At 38.0% G+C, this 24,069-nt stretch overlaps 1 protein-coding gene across 1 annotated transcript in view; it reads left to right on the top strand.

Annotated features, from left to right (window-relative positions):
* SUGCT (succinyl-CoA:glutarate-CoA transferase) overlaps positions 1–24,069 on the top strand; it is a 1,528,177-nt gene that overhangs the window by 318,193 nt on the left and 1,185,915 nt on the right. The window contains exon 9 of the mRNA XM_042780991.1: positions 22,500–22,595. Coding sequence (XP_042636925.1) covers positions 22,500–22,595 — 96 coding nt within the window. The remainder of the gene's footprint in view (positions 1–22,499; positions 22,596–24,069) is intronic.

The following is a 24,069-nucleotide window of genomic DNA, read 5'->3' as shown; positions in this document are numbered from 1 at the left end:
TTCTGTGTCTGTGTTAATTGGTTTCCCTTTTCTTTGTTGAAGAGGGTCTGTGCAATCCTTCTGCCTAGTCCGCCATCTTGCCCCGCCTCTAGAATTAGGATTTTTAAAAGCTCTCCAAATGACTCTAATATGGAGCAAAGTTTGAGAACTGCTGTTCCACAAAATGATTCCCGAAGTTATGATGTATAAAAATCACCAGGGAACTTAAAAAATAAAGATTCCCAGTCCTCACACTCAAACATTCAGATCCAATGCATCTAGGGGAGTCAGGGATCTGCATTTTTAAACAGCACCCCAGGTTGCAGACTTGTGAGTTACAATTAAAAAAGAAAGTGTGTCTTACAGTAAATCTGAAAGGTGTGTATCCTTCACATAGAGGCTTTGAACCATTTCAATAATATCCTATGCTTCACCACCATGTGCTTAATTGCTGCTTTTTTTTTTTTTTTTGAGGGTTCATAGTGCAAGTTCAGGTGACAGGGTAGGGGAGCTCCCACCAACACTTTGCTGTTTGGAGCAGTTGCTGGTTGCACTCATCACTGCTTCTGAATGCTTCATAATCTACTAACTGAAAGGTTGTGTTAGAACGCATTAAAAGACCCTATTTAGCGACAGTATGCCCTAATTGGGTGACTCAGGTACTATTGATAAATTATTTAAGTGATTTCTTGTGGAGAATGAAGTGCTCTATTACATTTTCAGCAACCCTTTTTATTCCTCAATAGTTTGGGTTAGTTTTCTCATAAAATCATATATTTAATTACCAAATAGTGGGGAAAAATTTTAAATGAAAGTGTAATTTGGCAAAAGTGACAGTTAAATAAAGGATAGGTTATTACTAATGTACTCCTTTTTTTTTTTTTTTTAATATGAAAATTCTGTATTAGTTATATAGAATGTAGAATACAGAAGAGGGTGTACATGTGATTCACAAAATTACCCCTGGATGGCACTGTGTGTCCAAGAGCTGCATCAGAAATAGGATCTCTGGTGTTTAAAATAACATGCTCCCTTATTTTTGTAGAAGGCTTTTTGTGTTCATTTCTAATGTCTATAATTGCACTTGTTACTTGGTGCCAAGCACATAGTAAAGTTTATATTGTGTTTATTATGTAAAATAACATTTTAGGCTGAATACCAATGTTTTTTTCCCATAAGGTAAAATCTCAGTGTTATTATTATTTTTAAAATTTAATTTCAAGCTTACTGTTGAATTAATTTCTTTCCATTTGGTAACCTTCTTATTTAGGCAGTATATGTAGTGGTTAGGAGCAGGGCTCTTAAGCCCCACTGCCTGGACTTAGCTTCTTGATGGACCCTTGGCAAGCCATGGAATAGAATAGCTCTGTGCCTCAGTTTTTGTACTCATTAAATGGAGATAATAATAGTGTTTGCCTCCTAGAATTGTTGTGATTATTAAAATGAGTTAATATATGTAAAATGCTTAGAGCAGTGCTCCATGTGTTAGCTTTTATTATCATATTATTATTATTAGCACTGATTGTCTCCAACTTAGTTTTTCCTTTTTTTCCCTTTCATTTGACCTCTCTTGATCATCAAACCCAAACCAAACTAGTTCATAAGTCAGTTAAACTCACAGCAACACCATATGTATCCGAATAGAACTGTGCTTCATAGGGTTTTCAGTGGCTGATTTTTTTGAAGATTGTTAAGACTTTCTTCCATGGTGCCTCTGAGTAGACTTGAAACACCAACTGTTAGGTTAGCAGCTGAGCGAGTTAACCATTTGCTTCTGCAGGGATTCCTCTTCTTCTGCACACCCTTACCTTGTTACTACATTCCTTAACCCCGCATGTCCTGCTCTAGGAGCCTGCTAGCTGCACCTGACACTGATTTTTACCCAAGGCTCTCATTTTTGGTGAAGCCTTGCAATTACTTAGAACACAGACATTATAAGAGTCTTTGCTACTACATGTTGTTTTTTCTTTTCAGGTCTAAGGTATGTGCATGCTAAAGTGCCTCAACTAAAATTAAATTAAATATACTAATGACAATTGTTCACTGTAAATATCCATGTGAAGCCATGGATGCTGGCTGGTCCTTGGATTAGGAAGAGAACTGAGATTATGTATTCTAAGTCCAGGAAATAGCTTTCCTCTAGTCCACTGCCATACAAACCTGAGAATTTTGAGTTAACAGTTCTCTGGCTGATTATCTCCAGTGATTTTATCAGAAGAGATATTGATGGTTACTGAGACCCAGGCTTTTATCATTATGTAAATGAAAATCAATATACTGAACCAAAGTTCGGTATAAGTTGGGAAAGCAAATGCATACACTTATTCATGTAAAACTCTTTTGTTTTGTTTTTGTTACTGTCAACAAACTCCTCTTGACTTTAGCTGGATCCTTTGCTGTGTTTTCCCATGTACACTTGAGCAACAGTTGCTCATGGGAGCATGTCAAAACACACAGGCCAAATATTTTTCAAGATAATGGATAACAATATTTGGATTCTTCCCCAGCCCAAAATTTATGGTAAAAGCAATCTAAAAGGACACATGACTATTGCTTTCCTCCTTCTTGTTTTTAACATGGCCCTTTCCTCTCATATTACCTCCAAACGTATTTTATGTTCTTTGTTCCTTACCCCTCTCCTTCCTTTCTTTATTTCTCTAAACTTGCTGTTTTCTTGCTTCAGTAAAATTGACATTATAAGTTTGGGGCTAGGGTGAAATTCTACGTACTTGTTATTATTGAAAATCTTGTAAAGAGAAAAGATCAGTCACCATGCTAAAGTAGCCCTGAGATGGAAAACAAATTTAGTGGAGGTAGAGAAACGCAGATAGATTTTTAAAAGTGGTAGATTGGGGTAGAGATTCCTGACAGGTGCTCCTATTGCCCATTCTTGTGGTGGAGGTAATAACTGTTAGGACAGAATCCAGAAGTACAGAAACCATTGATGGGAACTGTTTCATGAACTCCTGTTGGTCTGTGCTCTTTCCAGATTTTTCCCTCTGTCTTTGTTCTTGGGACCTTGGAAGTGGTTTCTGGAAAATGCTGCTCTCCTAGTGGGTAGGACTATGATGCTCATGCCCCAAGGGAGAGGAGTGATAAATGAATGCCTTATTGTCTTTGGAAGCACAGACTTATGTGTTAGGGCAGGCTAAGCAACAGTAATCTGTATATGAACCCACTTAATATGACATGAAAGGGATTTTCCTGACCACTATCATATCTGGTTACATGTTCAGACATTCTTATTGACAGAGTCATTTAATCAGAGGTTTGTCCTGTGTAGGAATTTTTCTACTTAAGTTCTCAAGTTTTTCATCAAACATCCATATAAGGTTTTCAGACAATTCAAAAGGCCTTCATAGTTTCGAGAAGCAATGATGAGTTTTCTGTTGGAAATAACATGTCCCAGTTTTTCATATTTTGTTTCTTAAGATTATACAATAAAATAATTTTCTTATCTTTGAAACTATCCCTTTTTGATAACTACTCACTTTATGATTTGAAAGCTATGTTACAATGTTCTGTTGAGTTTAGATAACACACTGGTTAGAAAAGGGAAAAAAGGAATCTAAAGATGGTATTTCAATTTATCTAAGAGTGTTAAATTTAAACCTGGAATTTGTTTGTTTGCTTTTAATTTTCAAGTAATCATGGTGGCCTGATTTGTTTTTTCCCTATAATATCATCTAAGAATTTGTTTTGAATAGACTGTAACTGAAAGAGGGGCTGCAAAATCAAATGTTTACATATCCTAGGCAGGTAATTAAAATAAGTGAATAATAGAGCCAAATGAAAAATAATAGAGAATAGAAGGATATGGTCTAAAGTGTCCATATCATATGTGAGGGATTCCAGCTAATTGCTGTCATATGAAATTGTGGGCCTAGTGCAATGGTGTGCTGATGAATGTTTAACTGCTTTTATTTAAAGAAATAAAAAGAGCCTTTATTTGTAGCATTTGCCAATGCTCATGGTGTAAATGCTTCCACATAGCTAATTTCAAGCCTTCTATGTGGTAGTCTTTTGCAGAAGATAATTCAAAAACGGTTGTAGCAGAACATCAACAGGAAATGCCAGAAATTTAAGCCAAATTCAGAAAAAGATGTGGAATGAGAGATATTGTTGATGTCATATGGATCTTGGCTGAAAGCAGAGAATACCAGAAAGATGTTTACCTGTGTTTTATTGTCTATGCAAAGGCATTCGACTGTGTAGATCATAACAAATTATGAATAACATTGCAAAGAATAAGAATTCCAGAATACTTCATTGTACTCATGTGGAAACTGTACATAGATCAAGAGGCAGTTGTTCAAACACAATAAAGGTTTATTGCATAATTTTAAATCAGGAAAGGTGTATGTCAGGGTTGTATCCTTTCACAATATTTATTCAGTCTGTATGCTGACATAATTCAAGAAGCTGGACTATATGAAGAAGAATGAGAGGTGAAGATTTGAGGAAGACTCATTAACAACTTGAAATATGCAGATGACCCAACCTACTTGCTGAAAGTGAAAAGGTCTTGCAGCACTCACTGACGAAGATCAAAGACTACAGCTTTCAGTATGCATTACATCTCATCATAAAGAAAACAAAAATCCTCACAACTGGAGTAATAAGCAAGATCATGATAAACAGAGAAAAGACTGAAGTTGTCAAGGATTTCATTTTACTTGGGTCCACAATCAATGCCACTGGAAGCAGTAATCAAGAAACCAAACAAAATATTGCATTGTGCAAATCTGCTGTAAAAGACCTCTTTCAAATGTTCAAAAGCAAAATTGTCACTTTGAGGACTAAGATATGCCTGGCCCACCCTAAGGTATTTTCAGCCACCTCATATACATGCAAAAACTCGACAGTGTATAATGAAAACCTAGGAAGAATTGATCCCTTCGAATAATAGTATTAGTGAAGAATGTTGCATATACCATGGACTGCTAGATTAATGAACAAATCTGCCTTGGAAGATACAACCAGAATGCTCAAAGGGAGGATAGCAAGACTTCATCTCATGCACTTTGGACATATTATCAGGAGGGAACAGTCCTTGGAGAAGGACATCATGCTTGATAAAGTAGAGGATCTGTGATAAACAGGAAGACCCTTGCTGAGATAGATTGACTCAGTAGCTGCAACAATGGGCTCAAACGTAGCAATGATTATGAGGATGATGCAGGTCCAGGCAGTGTTTCATTTATTGTGTATAGGGTCACTATGGGTTGGAACCCATTCAGTGGCACCTAAGAACAACATGTGATTGTCACTGAACACTCTGGGAATAGATATTAGTAATTGGCTTTTGTGAGCCGGTAGAAGCCAGCTGCAGTACATCACTGGCCCAATGAAGCTAAATCCGCAATTTCTGATGCAAGAAATCTGAATTTTTGTGTGAAATCTCTATTTCTGAAACATTATCTAGGCCTCAAAAATGCATTAGTGAACTGAATCACACTTATGAGCTGCCAATTTGCAGCCTCTGGAGTAAACTGATAAAACTTGTTTTAGAAACCTTATTAGAAATTAATTTTGCCACTTTATAGTCAGACTGTAGCTGTTTAATAAACATTTCCACGGGTATTTTTATGCATCAATAGTGTTTTAAAGTGTGCTTAATATTTTTGAAAAGTAAAAAATGAGCAATTCAGAAATTCTTCTCTGACTGATCAAAACAATTAATATACTTGGAATTTCTAAAGCAGACCAACTGACTTGATTGTTATCTGTGGAAGCTGTTCTCTCTGTTGTTGTTGTTATGTGCTGTCGAGTCGTCTTCAACTCATAGCAACACCTCCTTGGGTTTCCGAGGCAGTATCACTACGGAAATAGATTGCCCAGCCTTCCTTCCGAGAAGTGGCTGGTGGTTTTGAACCACCAGCCTTCTGGTTAGCAGTCAAGTGCCTTTGCCAAGTTCTCCATAGATGGAGTGTTTTTATCAGCCAAAGATGGACAACACCAATCTAATTAATAGAGATGACTAAATTGTTACATGATAAAAACCTAAGTTAGCTTTTTGGTCCATATTAACTTGGACAATACATTTTTTCAATGATAAATTTTCATTATTCTTCCTTTCAAATATTTTCAAGATAATTTTACAATGTTATTTTAAAATTCTACAAACAAGGTTGTGAGGGAGTTTTATGGATTGAATTGTGTCCCTCAAAATATGTACTGAAAACCTAATCCTTTCACCTATGCATAGTGTGACGTGGGTGGGGCAAATAGTTAATGTTTGTGATTGCTAACTGAAAGGTTGGCAGTTTGAGTCCACCCAGAGGCACCTCAGAAGAAAGTAGATCTACTTCTGAAAAATCAGCCATTGAAAATCCTGTAGAGCACAGTGCTACTCTGAAGTTGCTGTGATATGAAAGTGATTGGATGGCAACTTTTCTTCCTCCCCTGGTACCTATAAACATGACCCTGATTGGAAATAGGTCTTTTGTTATTTGAATGAGTCCCTAATTCAGGATTGGTCCTAAAGCTCATCATTTCTGAGTTATAAAAAGAGTAGATACACATTGTGGGAAGATAGACAACAAGGAATGCCAAGGCAGTCATCAGAACTAGAAGAGAGACCCATAGAAGTAATTGACACAGTTGAGACTCTAATTTGGACTTTAGAATTGTGAGAAAATAAATTTCTGTTCTTTAAGCCATCCACTTGTGGTATTTCTGTTACGGCAACACTAGGTAAATAAGACAGGAGGTTGGTGATATTTTGTGAACTTGATTCAGCATACAGAACTTTGCTATTGAAGGAAACATTGTGAGAGGCTTAACTGAGACTGAGACTCAGGCCTCCTGGGTCTGGGTCCAGATTTCTTCCCACCAAACTGCTGAGGATGTCAAGAAGATTCGAAGACTATGCCCTTTTCAGAACTGTCTAGCCCTTCAGTTGTGGTTAAGGAGTAGGTGGAGGATATGGCTAAGAGAATGATCATTGTCTGATGAATATGAGAATTGACACAACAAAGCAGAATGACTTCTTAAGGATTCTATCGTATTACAGTCTTCCAGCATATAAAAATATATTTGTGGATATGTCAGAATGCAGATCGTATGCAAATGTACTGAATTAGGGACATATGAGAATATGGATACATGATATAGTATACCATCAAAGACTGATTATGTCAGTGTACTTTTGAAGTCTCTTAGAGGTGATGTTGAAAAGCCCAAACATGTCTGCAGTTTGCAGCTTAGATCTTAAAAGCCATCCACTTTGTACCCTGTGACTTGTTGATGAGTTTTGACTGTGATATTAGTGAGGTTCTGAAATTAGTCTCCTTAATTGTATTCTCTGGTGAGATGTATTAGGAGGAATGGAAGGAGAGATTGGCCAGGTGTTTTTATATATGGTGGGAACTTGTCTTGTTCCTGTTCCTGAACTAGTTGCCATCTAATGGATTCTAACTCATGAGGACCTCATGTGTGTGAGAGTAGAACCTTGCTCCGTAGGGTTTTCAGTGACTGATTTTTTGGAAGTAGATTGCCAGGACTTTATTTTGAGGTGCTTCTGGGTGGACTTGAACCTGCAACCTTTCTGTTAGTAGCCAAGTGTATTAACCCTTTACACCACTCAGGGATTCCTGTTCCCGTAAAGGAACTCCCAAATTAGTAAAAGATGCACACCACATGGCAATGATAATTGCCAGAAGGACTTTGTGTGTATGTAAGAGAGAGGTGGAGATGGAGTGGAGGTGTGAAAAGAATGTATTTGCCATGCAAATTTGACTTTGAGATCAGTCCCAGAGAATGTCTTCCAGTCAATTGCTGTCCCCCAATACCTCCTTTCACTGCTGTGGGTTATTTCATGTACCTGTGTCTTCCTCACTAGACTCTACAAGTCACAAGGACAGAGAATCCATCTGTGGTAGTTAAGGTTGCTGTCAACTTGGCTGGGCCTGGTTGAATGGCTGGGCAGCTGGAGGTAGTTATTCCCGATGATGAGACTGGCAATCAACTCCATGGTGGAATCTGCCACTAGCAGCTGAATAGCTGCTTTAGGAATGTGGTCTGCTTGCCGTATATAAGAAGCAGCTTTGGGGAGGGTCTCTAGTTTATGGGACACTTGAACCCTGTGTGTAGCCATGTCATTGTTCAGCAGCCTGCCATGCTTTGCTGATTGTGGGACTTCCAATGGACTTGAAGCAATGGCCTGCTGTGTTGTTTGGTAACATTGAGATTGTGCCTTTTCACTTGTCGACCTTGGGTTTGTCAGCCTTAGCAGCCAGCAACTGTCTGACTGAAGAAAAGCCTCTAGCTTTGGTGAGCCAGGAGCAGGAGACAGAGCTGGAAGCTGAAGGTTGAGGGCTTTCACCTAGCCCCTAGAGCCTGGCACTTTGAACTCGGACTCAAAGCCTCCAAACTGTAAGAGAATAAACTCCTGTTTGTTAAAGCTATCCCATTTGTGGTATATTCCTGTCAGAGTGGCACTAGGTAACCAAAACAACATCTCTTTTCATGTTATATTCCGAACACCTAGCATAGTTCCTGCACAAAGCAGTCATGCAGTTAAATGGTTGGTGAATGAACAAATGTAAATTCAAAATCATTTAAAATTTTCAAATAAAACAGAACTGATATAAAGCATAGTTTCTCTTTTTTCTGTTTTTAGAGTTGTTTTTTTTAATCACTGAGTTTTTTTTTTTTATTAAGTCTACAAGCCCTCGTGTTATGTACCTATATTAATTGCATGAGTTTTTGCTTGAAGTGTAATGACATAACACATATTTTACCTGTTGCAACATTTAGTTACCGACATCATGATTTCTTGTTCTAATCCACACTTGGCTTTTCACCTTTCCTCAGAACTCCCATGAGATCACTTTAAGAAGAATTACCACTAAAAATGTTAGTAATGTATTGTATTCTAGTGAGCATCTCCTCTGTTATTCTGGGAACCATGCCTTAGAAGCTCCGGAGAGCAATGCAATGCGATGTGGACAGATAAGGGCTCTGCCAACTGTGAGGAAGATGATAAAAATCATCAGTTTCACCTTTGAATTCCTAAAATTCAGTTAAGCAGAATGATCAGATGTTGGCAGCATGTGTATGCTAATTGATTTTACTCTCTTGTTGGGGCTTGGTTTATAAGCTGTTGTCATAGGTTGTTGTTGTTATGTGCCCTTGAGTCAGACCCGACTCATAGCAACTCCTCCTTGGGTTTCCGAGGCAGTATCACTACGAGAGTAGATTGCCCAACCTTCCTTCTGAGTTCCTTCCGAGGAGTTGAACTGCCAGCATTCTGGTTAGCAGTCAAGTGCGTTAGGCACTACGTTACCAGAGCTCCTTGTCATAGGTAGGATTGTCTTATATAGTTCTTTGACCTAAAGATTCCAGAAGAATTCCTTGATTATAAAATCTTTCTCCTATTGTAAAAATGCCTGAAATTCCACCAAGAGAGATTCAATCCTTTACCTGTAAGCCTTTTGGATTTTTATTAATTTTCTATTAAACTGTGTATATCCCTGAAAAGGGTAACATCATACACAATACCATTTTTGGTGATTGGTTATGATTTCAGTTATTCTGTTTTCTCCTTTCATTGCCAAACTCAATATTATTTTTCCTATTTGAGATTTATACTTTAGGAGCTCTGGTGGTGTAGTGCCTAAGACATTTGACTGCTAACCAGAAGGCTGGCGGTTCAAATCTACCAGCCACTCCTCAGAAGGAAGGTTGGGCAATCTACTTCCATAGTGATACAGCCTTGGAAACTCAAGGAGGGGTTGCTATGAGTAGGATCCGGCTCTCTGACTCCATGGCAGTGCATTTGGTTTTTCTGGTTTTACATAACAATTATTTTCTTAACCCTTTGTGTTCTGACATCCATTCCAATTCTTCTACTGATATCGCCTTAAAAACTAATTTTGTTGAATAATGGGATTTCCATTCTCATCCTCCTTGATTTTAATTGGCCATTTTGCATAAATTCAGCACCTATTCCTTCTAATACTCTCCTCCACCAGCCTCCAGACACCACATCTTTCTGTTATTCTTCTTACCTTTATAGTCTATTCTTTTGTTTTTCCTCTTTTGTTGATTCCAATGTCTTGCCTTTTATTCTCTGCCTTTCCTCTAATCACCCAGCAAAAGAGTCTCTGGGTGGTATACATAGTTAATGGCATTCAGCTTGTAACCAAAAGGTTGGAGGTTCAGGGTCCATACAATTACACCTCTGAAGAAAGATCTGAAGCTTTATTTCTGAACAATCAACAATTGAAAACCCTATGAAGTGCAGTACTATTATGACACACATGGGGTCACCATGAGTCAGAATCAACTTGATGGCAGCTAGTACTGGTATTGGTACCCATCCAAATCATCCACTTAAGTGACTTCAGCCTTAATTATCTTTCTATTGCTACATAACAAATGACCATAATATAGCAGCTTAAAATGACCCAAACTTATCATCTCAATTTCCATGGGTCAGGAATCCAGGAAGGGCTTAGCTGTATCCTCTGCTATGTTTTAAAAGGCTACAATAAAGGTGTCTTCTGGATTGCAGTTCTCATGTGGTACCCAGAATCTTCTTCCAGGGTCATTCAGGTGTTGACAGAATTTAGTTCCTTTTGGCTGTAGAATTTACTGAGGCTGTGGTCTTTAAGGCCAGTAGGAGCATGTCTCTCTGATGCTTCTTTTAAAATCTCCTCTTTGGATCAGGCCCTTCCAGTATCATCTCCCTTTTGATTAATTGCAGTCACTTGATTAGGAGCTCTGGTGGTATAGTACCTAAGGCATTTGACTGCTAACCAGAAGGCTGGGGCTTCAAATCCACTAGCCACTCCTCAGAAGGAAGACGGGGCAATCTACTTCCGTAGTGATACCACCTCGGAAACCCAAGGAGGGAACTCTATGAGTCAGTTCCCACTTGACGGCAGTGGCAGTGAGGTGTTTTTTTTTTTTTAGTAACCTAGTCATGGAAGTGCTGTCTGTCAAAAAAGAAGGGATATCCCCAGGGTATGTACACCAGAGGATGGGAAGCTTGGCAGCCATTTTAGAATATTGCTGACCGCAGGCCTTTTTGTGGATGACAAGCCAGTCTCTATGGCTGTCTTTCATCATTATCCAAGGTTCCAGAACCTGCATTTGCAACCGTCTGTGGGTCTCTCTGGGAGCTCTGGTAGCATAGTGGCTAAGACACTTGCCTGCTAACCAGACGGCTGGCGGTTCAAACCCACCAGCCACTCCTCGGAAGGAAGGTTGGGCAGTCCTACTTCCATAGTGATACTGCCTCAGAAACCCAAGGGGGGGTCGCTATGAGTCGGGTTGACTCGACGGCACATAACAACAACAACAACAACAACATGGGTCTCTCCAAGGATCCCTGATGGCACAATGATTAAAGCTCTCATCTTCTAACCAAAAGGCTGGTGGTTCAAATCCACCAGGTGCTCTGTCAGGAAACGATGTGGCAATCTGCTTTCCTAAGGATTTACAGTCTTTGAAACCTTGTGGGGGAGTTCTACTTTGTCTTTACAGGGTTACTATGACTCGTTATCAACTCAATAGCAGTGGGTTTGGTTTCGACATGGGTATCTCCATTTGGACATCCCAACTACACATTTAAGTCAACATATCCACAAAATAAACTTAGCGTACCTCTCCACCAAAATAGTCATTTCTGTTAGTGAATTCACACTCCTCTTAGATCCAGACTAAAAACATTAAGGTCTCTTTGTACCTTACTTCTTTTCTATTTCCTCCACTCTGTTTAAGCTGGACAGTGAATAAGGAACACTGAAGAATTGATGCATTTGAATTATGGTGTTGATGAAGAATATTGAATGTAAAGATACCGCCTTGGAAACCCAAGGAGAGGTCACTGTGAGTCAGAAATGACTCAATGGCAGTGAGTTTGTTTTCATTTTTGTTTGCCAGTAGAATAAACAAATATATCTTGGAAGAAGTACAGTCAGAATACTCCTTAGAAGTGAGAGTGGCAAGACTTCATCTCACTTACTTTGGACATGTTATCAGGGGAGATCAGTCCCTGGGGAAAAACATCATGCTTGGTATAGTAGAGGGTCAGTGAAAAGGAGGAAGATCTCAATGAGATGGACTGACACAATTGACTTCAACAATTAACTCAAACATAGCAATAATTGTGAGGCTGGCACAGGAACTATCAACATTTCATTCTGTTAATAACCTAGTCAACTGGAGATACTATGAGTCAGAGCCTATTGGACAACACCTAACAGTAACAACAATAACAACAATCTGTTCTGAGGTCTTATAATTTATTCCTTCGGATATCACTCAGATTTGCTACTTCTGTGTTCATACTATCCACATCTTAGAAGGACCTATACAAGCTGGCCTTTCTCCTTGCAGGGAAGGTGAAAAATCCAAGGAATGCCTATTATACACTATATTCTATACCTGATAAGTTTGTGCCCCTTCTCTTTTTTGAGGTGGTAACACATTATTGAATAATGTTGAAGAAACATTAATGAAAGTTATGAGAACATAACAGCAGAATGATCAGCTCTAGAGGCAAGATGTGAAACAGAGAATTGGAGAGTAGCTTGAACTGGTGTAACTAAACAAATTATATTCTTTCCAAAATGAGTCACAAATGTTGTAGAAGCAGCAGCATTTTGGCTCCATGAAGCAATAAAGGAGTCTACAGAGATCAGTGAGGGTCAACCTTTATTGGACTTCTCGACCTCTGAACTGCCTGTCTCTCTGTCATAGAACCTTTAGTCTCCCAGTTGCAGACTCACCCCAACCTCATGCCTAAGCCAATTCTAATTTAAGGGAATAGTTACTTTATTTCATCCTTTTAGCCATTGATGAATCTTTAGCATCATAGTATACTCACTTTTAGGCCTATGAAATTGTATCCTCTGCAGATTCCCTTGTTACTCCCTGAGTCATTTTGCTGCTTTTTTCACCTGGGATAGGGAGCCTCAGACCATGACGTTGCCCTTACTCAGCCTTTATGTTTATCTGTCTGGCATATGGTGAAAGGATTAGATTTGTTCTGTGTGACTCTAGTGGGTGTAGAGGGAGAAAGAGGAAAATTCCTGGCTGTCCCTTTCATTCTATGAAGATGCCTTCTACAATTATGATTTTCTGAGTGAGCTATCTGAGGTGATTGTACTCAACTGTCCTACTTTTTGTTTGAAATAGTTCTTCATCAAGACTCTCCTTCACAACTGAAGGAAAACTATACTATTCACTCATTTATTTAATAATTATCGATGTCTTCAGTGCATAAAGTATTGTTTCCACTACTGGGAACAGAGCAGTGAACAAATGAGAAAAGGTCTTTTTCCATTTGAAGTTTAGATTCTAATGGAGGGAGATACAGATAAGGAAATGGCTGTATACCTTGTATTAGAGCTTAAATTCTAAAGCACTTGAGGTTGTGAAAGACTGTGGTCCACAGTGGGAGCCCTCACTCCATTTTGAGGCTTAACATAAGTTTCAGATACCATTTAAGTTCTTTCTGACTATTAGATCAGCATTTTAGCCATATATATAGACAAGTTCTAGGACAAACCTAAGGAGAGGCAGTTTGCCTTCTGGAAGAATGTGGTTGAATGTAGGATTACTCTCTCACAGAGAACTAGGGAACTTGCTTGAGGGTGTCCTTTTCTAATTTAAATTAAGGTTGGGGTCTTGGTATTATTTAATAGCCACCTTGTGGCTAAGACTCAGGCTGCATGATCACAGTCACAGCCTATCTGGACCACCACCTAGCCAGGTAGTCAACGCCCAGAACCAATCCTGTAACCCTTTCCTATCTTCAAATCCCAATCGTAGTCTTTTCCCTGCTTCTGGGGTCCCGCCTGCAACAGTGATGAATCTGTCTACCACCAAATATGATTTTGTTATGATTCCTTTTTTAAAATATCATATAAAATTAGCTACATGGCCATGACTCAGTGGACTCCATTCAGCTTTGTCATGCTAATGGTTTCCCTCATCCAGGATGATTTTCTTTATTTTGTCTTTTTTGTGTCCAAGGCTTAATAAAAGTCTCTCTATTGAACCTGCTTGAATTTGGGGTCTCTTTTCCCCTAATAGAAGCTCTGGTGGTGTAGTGCCTAAGGCATTTGACTGCTAACCAGAAAACTGGCAGTTCAAACCCACCAGCCACTCCTTGGAAGGAAGGTTGGGCAACCTACTTCTATAGAGATACCTCCTTGGAAACCCAAGGAAAGGTTGCTATGAGTTGCAGTTGACTTGATGGCAATGAGTTTGCTTTTTTCCCCAAATACAACTTTCAATTACTCTCTCTTCTTACACATTTCAATGAGCTTCAGAGTTTCTTTCCTCTCAAAAAAATCCCTCCAAAACCAAAAACCTTTATTCTTGCTGCTCACCTGTTTGAACTACTGTCCAGTTTCCTTCCTCCCCCCTTTACCTGTTGTTACTTGTTTGCTGCCTTGAGTCACCCTCAACTCACGGTAACTCTATGCACAATGGTACAAAATGCTTCCTGGTCTTGCACCATCCCTGTGATCGGTTGAGGATTGGACCGTTGTGGCTCATAAGTTTTTTGTTGGCTGACTTTAGGAAGTAGATTACCAGGTTTTTCTTCTTAGTCTGTCATAGTATAGAAGTGCTGCTGACACCTGTTCAGCATCATAGCAACATGCAAGGCTCTACTGACATACGGGTGGTAGCTGTGCGTGATGTACATTGGCCTAGAATCGAACCTGGGTCTCCTGCATGGAAGACAAGAATTCTAGCACTGCTCTCTTTATTCTGAAAATACTGTTGTATTCGTTTCATTCATTCTTTAGCCTGCTTCTATATGACTTTTGGCCCTGTTATTTTATTGACACTGGGTCTTAGCAATCGTTCATGTTTTCCTGGTTATCAGATCTAATGCCTTATCTCAGTTTTTATTCTCATTAATTAAAAAAAAAAAAGACCCAATACTTTTCCAACTTTATGATTTGCCCATGTGAAAGGCCCTGCTTCTTTTTGCATGGCTAAATTCACTTTCCTAAGGCATTTGACTACTAAGTAGAAGGCTGGCAGTTCAAATTCACCAGCCACTCCTCGGAAGGAAGGTTGAACAATCCACTTCGTAGGGATACCGCCTCGGAAACCCAAGGAGGGGTCATTATGAGTCAGATCCAACTCGATGGCAGTGGGTTTTTTTTTAAATTCACTTTATCAAAAGCTCAGCTGAAATGCCACCTTTTATCCCTACTTGGTTTTTAAAATACCTCTTCTTATAGCAGTGATTACTTTTTGTCTTGAACTATAGATTTTAAAGTTCTTGAGAGAGGAAACCGTTTTGTTGATTTTGGGAGCCCCCACTGCATCTGAAAGAATGCCTTGAATGTAAGTGCTTATTAAGTATCTGCTAAATGCCTAAAGGAAGCTGTAAACAAGAGTAACTTTCATTTCATTGTTAGAACTTCTTTATAGAACTAGTGTTGCAGAACATTGCATTATTTTATTCTACGAACAGAAATATTTGAGGAACTAAGTTATCTGAAATATGAAACCATGTTTGAAGAAGACATTTGAAATTAAAGACAGAAATAAATAAGTGAATCATGTTGTTATATGTAGCTTTCCCACATTTCCACTTACTCGTCACATTTTTTTTTTTTTTTTCATTTGTTCATGACCACTTTTTGAGTCAAATGATTGATTGGGTCAGTGGTTCATGGTAAGAAATATGTTTGATGTATTATTCTAAAAATGCTTTTGAAATTCTGTCTCTTTGCTGTTTGGTCTTACCTTCTGGCATTTGCTATCCAGTTTCCTCACATGTCTGATTTTGATTCAGATGGATTGGTAAAATTATTCTAAGTATAATGCAATCTGTTTTTCTTTTGAATTCAATATACAAAATAAACATCAATATGATTTGACTATAGTCAGTGATAATTCAAAGGAATGTGAAATGTGTGTGTTCCTTTCTTTAAGTAAAAAAAAAAAATGCTATAAAGAAAAGGATTTGATAATATGGCTTTTCATTGCTAAGTAAATAGAAGAGTTTATTTATTTATTTATTAAACTCTCATAGCCGTTGAGTTGGATCTGACTCATTGCAGCCCCTCCTTGGGTTTGGAGGTGGTCACTACAGAAATAGACTGCCCAATCTTCCTTCGGAGGAGTGGCTGGTGGGTTTGCACTGCCAGCCTTCTGGATAGCAGTCAAGTGCCTTAGGCACTACGCCACCAGAGCTCCTTTCTTATGTATTAGGTCTGTTATTAGTTGCCATTGAGTCAATTCCAACATATGGTGATCTCGTGTGTGCAGAGTACAGCTACTCCATGGAGTTTTCACATTTATGACCTTTTGGAAGCAGATCACCAGATCTGTCTTCTGAGCTGCCTCGGGATGGGGTCGAACTGCCAACCTTTCGGCTAGTAGTTGAGTACTTAACCATTCACACCACCCAGGAACTTCATAACAACCCTATTGTTAATATAATATTGTATATGCGCATGACTCCAGACCAGCAGATTACTCAGAGATATCTTAAATTCAACAAATTCAGAGCTGAACTCTTAATTTTCTATCAGTTCCAACTTGTTCCTCTTTCTGACTTCCTTATTTCTCGAAATGCCTCCATAGTTTACCCAACTGTTTAGCCGGAACTCTGGAAGTCATGTTTGGGTGCACTTCTCCACCACAATTCTATCTGCACCCCTCTCATGCAATCTCACATATTCTGTCCATTCTGCTGTAAAATGTATCTTAAATCCACTAATTTCTCCATTTCCACTGTTAGCAGTCTACTCTGAGCTCTCATTGACTTATGCCAGGACTCTTGCAATATCCATAACTGAGCTCCTTTCTCTCTTGCCTTTGTTTAGTTCATTCTTTGGATTTAATTCTAAATGCAGTGTGAAATCATAGGGGTTTTAAGTGGAGGGATGACATGATATGATTTGTGATTTAATTGCTCTGAGATAATCTTTAAACCTTAAACCAAAAATACCCCCTGAATCTTAAAGCCAAACAGTAGTTTAGCCTAACTAATAAAAAATGTCTGCCTTGAGCATTGTGCTCTCTTAGGAATTATCTATATGGTATTGAATTGACAACAGGAACTTGAAAAATTAGATAGGAATCTGAGGGGGCAGTGAGTTTATGTAAATGGAGGAGGAACAACTCAAAAAAGTATAGGTGAGAATGGTTGTACAACTCAAAGAATGTAATCAATGTTACTAAATTATGCATTTAGAAACTGTTGAATTGGTATGTGTTTTGCTGTCTATATGCTCAACAATAACAACAATAAAATCAATAAAAAAAGTTAATTCTGAAAGATGTACAAAGAATGACTCCTTTCCATGACCTACAAGGACAGGCATGATCTACTCTCTGTCAATCTCTTCAATTTTATATTCTGTCTCTTTCTTATGATGTTTCAGTTACATTGGTCTTTTACTTTTCCCCTATATGCCCAGCTCTTCCATGCCTTAGGGTGTTCATGCATGCTGTTTTTTGTTTTTTGTTTTCCCTTTGTTTATAAAATTCTCCTCCATCTCCTCTCCAAGGCATAGTCATATAACTGTTTGTTTAGTTGTCTTCTCCAAGATTCTTACATCCAAAAAGGGCAGGACTGTGCCTTTTTTTATTTACTTATATATACTCACTAGTATAATGACTAACAATAGCAGCACTCAGTAAGTATTTGTTGAATAAATAAACAAGTAGTAATTACTGTTTTCATTCATTCATTAAAAAAAAAAAAAAAAAGTAGTGTTCAGGCTCTGTGTTTCATTCTATGAGAACATACAAAGGGTTTCTAAGACATATTTTTTACCCTGAAATAGCTCCCAATTTAAAAGGAGGATAGGATAAGATACAAATAATGTTGTAGCATGGGGGCATAGGACAAAGTTCTGCCACTAGCCAGCTGTGTGACCTCAGTAAGTTATATCACTTCTCTTGTTTTTTTGTTTATCCACCTGTAAAATTAAGGGGTTTGACTAGGCTTTCCTAAAGTTTTGGTTCTCAAACCTGATTAAATGATTGTGGTTCAGGCTCTAGAGAGGCTGATTCAGTAGGTCTAGGGTGTGTGTATTGGCGGGGGGTGTCCAAGAATTCCTCAGGTGATTGTGATGTCCAGCCAGGTTTATAAACTGTGATCTAGGGCTTTTTAGCTTTGACATCTTAAAATTCTAATTGTAATTCAAAGTAGACTGAAAATGCAGCAGCAATCAGGAAAATTAAAGTGTAGTATTTGTTCAGAGTCAGGGAAAACATTTTCTTTCTTGTGTGAAGGGGGAATGGAACTCATAGAAAAGATGACATGGAAATGGACTTTGAAAAATGGGTGGAAATATGGGTAGATGTAGAAGGGAGACATGGTTTGTGATTAGTACAAATTAATTGGAGGGCAGACAGCATGTGAGAGAGCAGGAGGCGAAGAAAAAAGATCACCTGATTTAATGCAGAGGAGTGTAATTCTGATCTTGTTTTCTCCATTTTACCTTCATACTTGGTTGTTCTTTTGGAAATGAAAGGCTATTATTGCAGCTTGATTATCATTTGATAGAAGAAGAGCATGTGGTGTCAGACACCATGGGGCTACTTTGGGAAATAACTGGGCACATTCTTCCTCAGTCTTTTTGGGTCTGTGCCCTTTGAGATTCACTTTGGCCACCCCTTTGGTTTCTGGTTATACACACAGAATATCAGGACCCACTATGTTATCTAAAATAATAGTTTTGCTGTCATAATAATTATTATTAAGCCAAAGTTGGCTTTTTTGTTTAGATGAGACTATATAAAGGCAACATTCTGAGTAAATTATATAGCGTCCACTTGATGAAATAATGAACCTAAGTTTAGGGGATGAAAGTAATGATCTAATGCAATATTTAGAATGGATATGCAGTATGTAGTTATTAACCTAAAAGTCACATCCTGCATTCTTTCAATTTGTGGAAAATTTGTCATTAATTGTGAGGAAACCTCTGATTTTTCATACATAATAACATCATAGCTGTTGACTTTCTCTCCCTTTTCCTGCCTTAAAATAGATCCTTGTAAATAGTAGATTACTTTCAGATTTGTAATGCTCCTTTAAAATTTGGTTGCTAAGTTTAGCCATATTGCTCTCTCCTTTTTAATAGAATTACTTTTCCCCCCAACTTTACCTCTGAACAGTTACTGACAAATCATACTTTGTTGTTAGATGGTGGCTGGCTTAAAATTTTACTTAACCCCACTGTGTGGTGGGAGCCTCGTAGTTCTGAAATGCTTCTTATTTTAATTAGTTACCACTATATGGAGGAAATATATATGGTATTCCATGTAGAAAAAGTCTGAAAGATGAGATACAACCTTTTATTTAAACTCACTTTAAATGAGGATACTTCTATTAAATAGTTGTCAAAGACAAGGCAGGGTCAGAAACACAGAAGTAAAAAATTGAGAAGAATAAGGTAGAAGGCAAAAACAGAGGCAGTCAGGATGGTCTATAGCCAAGGATCCAGCTTTTGCCTGTCCCTGACAGCCTTCTCAGATCAATTACTCATTACATCCAACCAGCAGACTGCCTTGTACAGCCCTTGTGGATTTTGGTCTATTGACTATCAGTTGTCTTTGAAATGAAAGAAGTAGAGGTACCACACTTCTTGTGCTTATTTGGTTGCAAAAAATTATCTTTATTAATTTGGATTCTTGGCCTCTGACAACACCAGGGCTCCTTATGGAGTGACTTTCACCAGGTTTATTTGACAGAAGAAAAAAAGAACCACAACATAGCTAGATCAAAGAAACATCTCTCTTACAGAAATGGCCTATAAACCTATAAACTGACATTGAGTTGATTCTGACTCATAGTGACCCTTTAGGACAGAGTAGAACTGCCTCATAGCAGACTGCCTCATCTTTCTCCCACAGAGCAGTTGGTGGGTTTGAACTCCTGACCTTTTGGTTAGCAGCAGAATGCTCTAACCATTATGTCATCAGAGCTCCTTTAGACTCTAGAAAACGTCCTCAATTTCAAGAAGAGTGCTTATGGAAAAATTACTACTATTGCACCCCATTGTCTTTTGACCTGGCAGACTGTTAGAAGAATAGTAGTGTCAGAGGATAGACTTTGGAAAGGAACTTAGGATCATTTAGTAGTTTGCAAATTGTGTTCTGTGAACATGCTACCTGGGCTGGGGTTGCAGGCCTGCCTCTGCTTCAACCAGATAATTTAGGATTATTATCTTTTTCACATAGGGTTTCATATATTATTTGGTTTGGAAAAAAGAGTTCTACTTTTTAAAAAGAGTTTGAAAACCATTGGTTTAACTCAACTACCTAAGATTTTATACAGAATATATCCAACATCCAGAAAAGTTAAATTACATGGCCACAGTCATACAACTGTTTAGAGGTTGACAGAAGTTAGAAACTGTATCTGGACTTCCCATCTATGATACATTTGCTACAAAATGTTGATTTGATTTTCCATTTTGAAAGACACAGAACTACTCTGTGAAATGGTGATTAACACTAAGCAGCCCCAGGCAGCCCTGGAATGCTCCACGGTTCGAATGCCCGCCACCAGATGGAGGTCCAGAAGTGGATGACTCAAAGTTTATTAGTTTTGCCACCTGGACAGTACAGTCAAACCAGCTGCCGTGAGGCAGTTCCAATTTTGACAGAGCAGTAAATGAACATAAAAGTGAGTGTAAATCCCAAGAACAAAGTAGTAGAAAATGGTTGTTGGTATAAGGAGACTCCTCCAGGCTGAAATACTGTGTCAGGTAGAGGGCAATGAATGGCAGGATGAGACACCAGCCTTTGAAAAATCACCCCTTTGTTGTTTCAGGAGCTGATCTCAATTTGGGATATGTTTTAGTTGCTGGCCTGGTGGATCCCAGTAACATCTGATGATCTGCAATGGGATCAACTAGCCCATGCTATATCATGATCATATCATGAGACTAGAAATATTTTTCCTCAAAACTGTGAAGAGACAGTTAACTGGTTAAGTGCTTGACTAATAACTAAAAGGTTGCCAGTTTGAACCCAACCAGAGGTGCCTTGGAAGAAAGGCCTTGTGATCTGCTTCCAGTCTGCCTTGAAAACCCTGTGGAGCACAGTTCTACTCTGTAACACATGGGGTCCCTATGGGTTGGAATTGACTCAATGGCCACTGTCTGGTGGTTTATGGGTTGTAGTTTAGTTCCATCCTTTACAATTGCCTGATAGTTCTGGATCCTGGAGGCATAGCTATTCTTTGGAACATTAAGCTCTTTGTGGGCAGGGATTTGGTTTTACTCATCTTGGTATTCCCAGTGTTTAATGCAAAGTGAACAGAATAGGTGCTCATTAAGTGTTTGTTGAACCTAACTAGCTCATTATCCCTATTCTTTGATAAAGATTTTATGGAAATCAGAATTCTTTATAATGTTAATGTTCATAATGTTAATGTTAAATGAGTGCAATGTTAACATTTTTTTAGTTTGTGTAAACAAGTTTTCCTAAAATGCATATCTCAGAATTCTAGGTCTATGGATGTTAATACAGGCTATATGAAAAAAGACTTAATTGCTTAGTTACTGGAGTGAAAAAGGTAAATTGATTTCTGTATGTCCCAGGCCCTTTAAAATATGATTCCCAAGAGGCATATGATATGTAGCAGTTTCAGGTTTTTTGACTATGACTCCCTTTTGCTCCAGGATATATACTGGTACTTTGTAAAATGCAAATATACAATAATAGCTATGATTTTGAATGTTTGGTTAAATCTTAAAAATAAATAAATAAATAAAAATCTAGAGAAAATATTGGGAAATTGAGGCACATCACCAAGAATTCTTACTTTTATTCTTGTGTTTAGTTGAATCATTGTAGGTTTTCAAGATTGGTTCATGAGATACGGCAAGATTTAGAAGTTGACACTAAGATTTCAGATGACCCTTTTAATAGCTCTATGGTTCACAGAAACTAAAATGAATACAATAATGGGGGATTTGGGACTAGGATCAAGTTGGTAGACACAATAATTTTTGTTATATGAGGATGATTCAATAATGTGTAAAAAAAAGTAAGTTAAATAATCTTGATCTTCTAGGTCAGTTAGAATGCTTTGGGAAGCAAGTAAAAGAAAGCCAAACTAAATTGACTTAAAACTGGAGGTTTATTTATTTATTTTTCATGTACAAAGAAGCTCATAGGAATGTGGTTTCTTGCTTTGGTTCATCTATCTGCTCATCGAATGGAGGCTACTAGTTGCAGATGCATTTTGCTGTGGCTTTGATGCTAAAGATTGGACCAAGCTTCTATTTGGTGGATCAAGCTCTACCTTCTAATGATGTTTTCAGGAGCTGAATGTTTACATACTTAATATTCCTCAGCTGACCATTAACTTAGTCTCATGTACTAATGTAATGTTCTACCTTTATTTGATAGTATGAATGCTTGTATATTTTCTAACCTCTTTGGACAGTTTCTTCCTATTCTTTTTCTCTTCTACAATGACATGAAGTGAAATAAAATGAAAACTTTCAGACTACATATTGTTTATAAGTGCAGGTAACTAGCATTTTCATTTCTTTTCTTTCTGGTAGGTGGCATGTTTAACCCAGGTAGCTGCTAATTATCTTATTGACCAAAAGGAAGCACAACGTTGGGGCACAGCTCATGGCAGTATTGTTCCTTACCAGGTAAAAATACAGCAATCAAGGGTTGGGATAATATAATCTGTGGTTTTTTTAATGATGAGTTTGGGAAAAGATTTCTTAAAAAAAAACAAAACAAAAAACAACCTTCAGGGTATTCTGTAATCCATCTTTGTCAGGCTATAACAAGGTTGTGTTAATCACTTTACATTCTGTGTTTTGCATATTTCTTCTTCAGGAGAAGATTAGTAACAGGACACTTAAATGGATCAAAGAAACTTGTTGAAAGTGAGTGACTTTTGGACTCATGATTTTTTTTTTTTTTCTCACCCAGAAGAGGCACTGACTGTAGCCATTTCATAAGACATTTATTTGTTTTCCATGCCAATTATAAACCAAATGTTACCTACCCCAGCTGACAATAATCTTCTCACAGTGCTGGAGTAAAATGAAAATCGTGTGTGATGGGTCTTCAGTTTGGAGTAAAGCAGATGGTTAGGAACTGCTGTTCTTTGTTAAGTGACTAAACGTGTCCTCAGAAATTCTTGACTTTGGCTAGGTGAATGAATATGTGAAAAAACACCGATCTTTCAAAATGAAAACAGAAAGTCAAATCTTTTTCCAGACCCCCTAACAGTTGCTTAGCCTAGTTGCATTGTATCACATTGTATTTATTTCTGTAATTGTCGTATACCCTTTATTGTATTGTAAGCTTAAGAATGTTGTTTTTGTTAGCTGCCGTTGAATTGACATTAACTCATAGTGACCTTATGCATAACAGAATGAAACATTGCTTGGTCCTGAGTCATCTTCATAATCACCAACATGTTTAAATCCATCGTTGCAGCTACTGTGCCAATTTATCTCACTGGGGATCTTTCATGCCCTCACTGACTTTTCATTTCACCAAATATGTCCATGTTCAGTGACTAATCCCTCCTGATGATATATACAAAGCAGGTGAATTAGACAAAGATCTATTATGACCCAAAAGGTTTCCATTGGCTAATTTTGAGAAGATTGCCAAATCTCTCTTTCCAGTTTGTCTTAATCTGGAAGCTGTGCTGAAATTTGTCCAGTTCAGGTGACCCTATTGGTATTTGAAACACCAGTGACATAGCTTCCCGTATTATAGCAACACGCAAGCCACCACAGTACAGCAAACTGACAGAGAGATGGTGGAAAGTTAACAATAAAGGTGACTTTTTGTCATTAAATCTTTTCCAGTATCCAATAGATGCACATAGTAGGTACAAAATAAATACATCTTGAGTAGTAGAGTAGCAAACTTTACTGTAGTCATTTCCATGATAGTACTCTTGACAAAAAATGAAAAGTATTTTACATTTGCCAAGAAATCCATCAGTATTATTAATCATACGTTTAGTTTTTTTTTTTTATTAGGATTTGGGTGAAGATTTACAGATTAAATTCACTTTTCATACAGCAGTTCACATATACTTTGTCTCATGTCATTGACCAAAATTTACAATGCAGCAGCTCCCCTCCCACTTCCTCC

Source organism: Orycteropus afer, unplaced genomic scaffold (genome assembly GCF_000298275.1).
Source record: "Orycteropus afer afer isolate SDZICR_OR568_19922 unplaced genomic scaffold, OryAfe1.0 scaffold00077, whole genome shotgun sequence".
Lineage (NCBI taxonomy): Eukaryota > Metazoa > Chordata > Mammalia > Tubulidentata > Orycteropodidae > Orycteropus > Orycteropus afer.
Note: the sequence above shows the minus strand (reverse complement) of the source record. Positions and strands in the feature narration are given on the sequence as shown.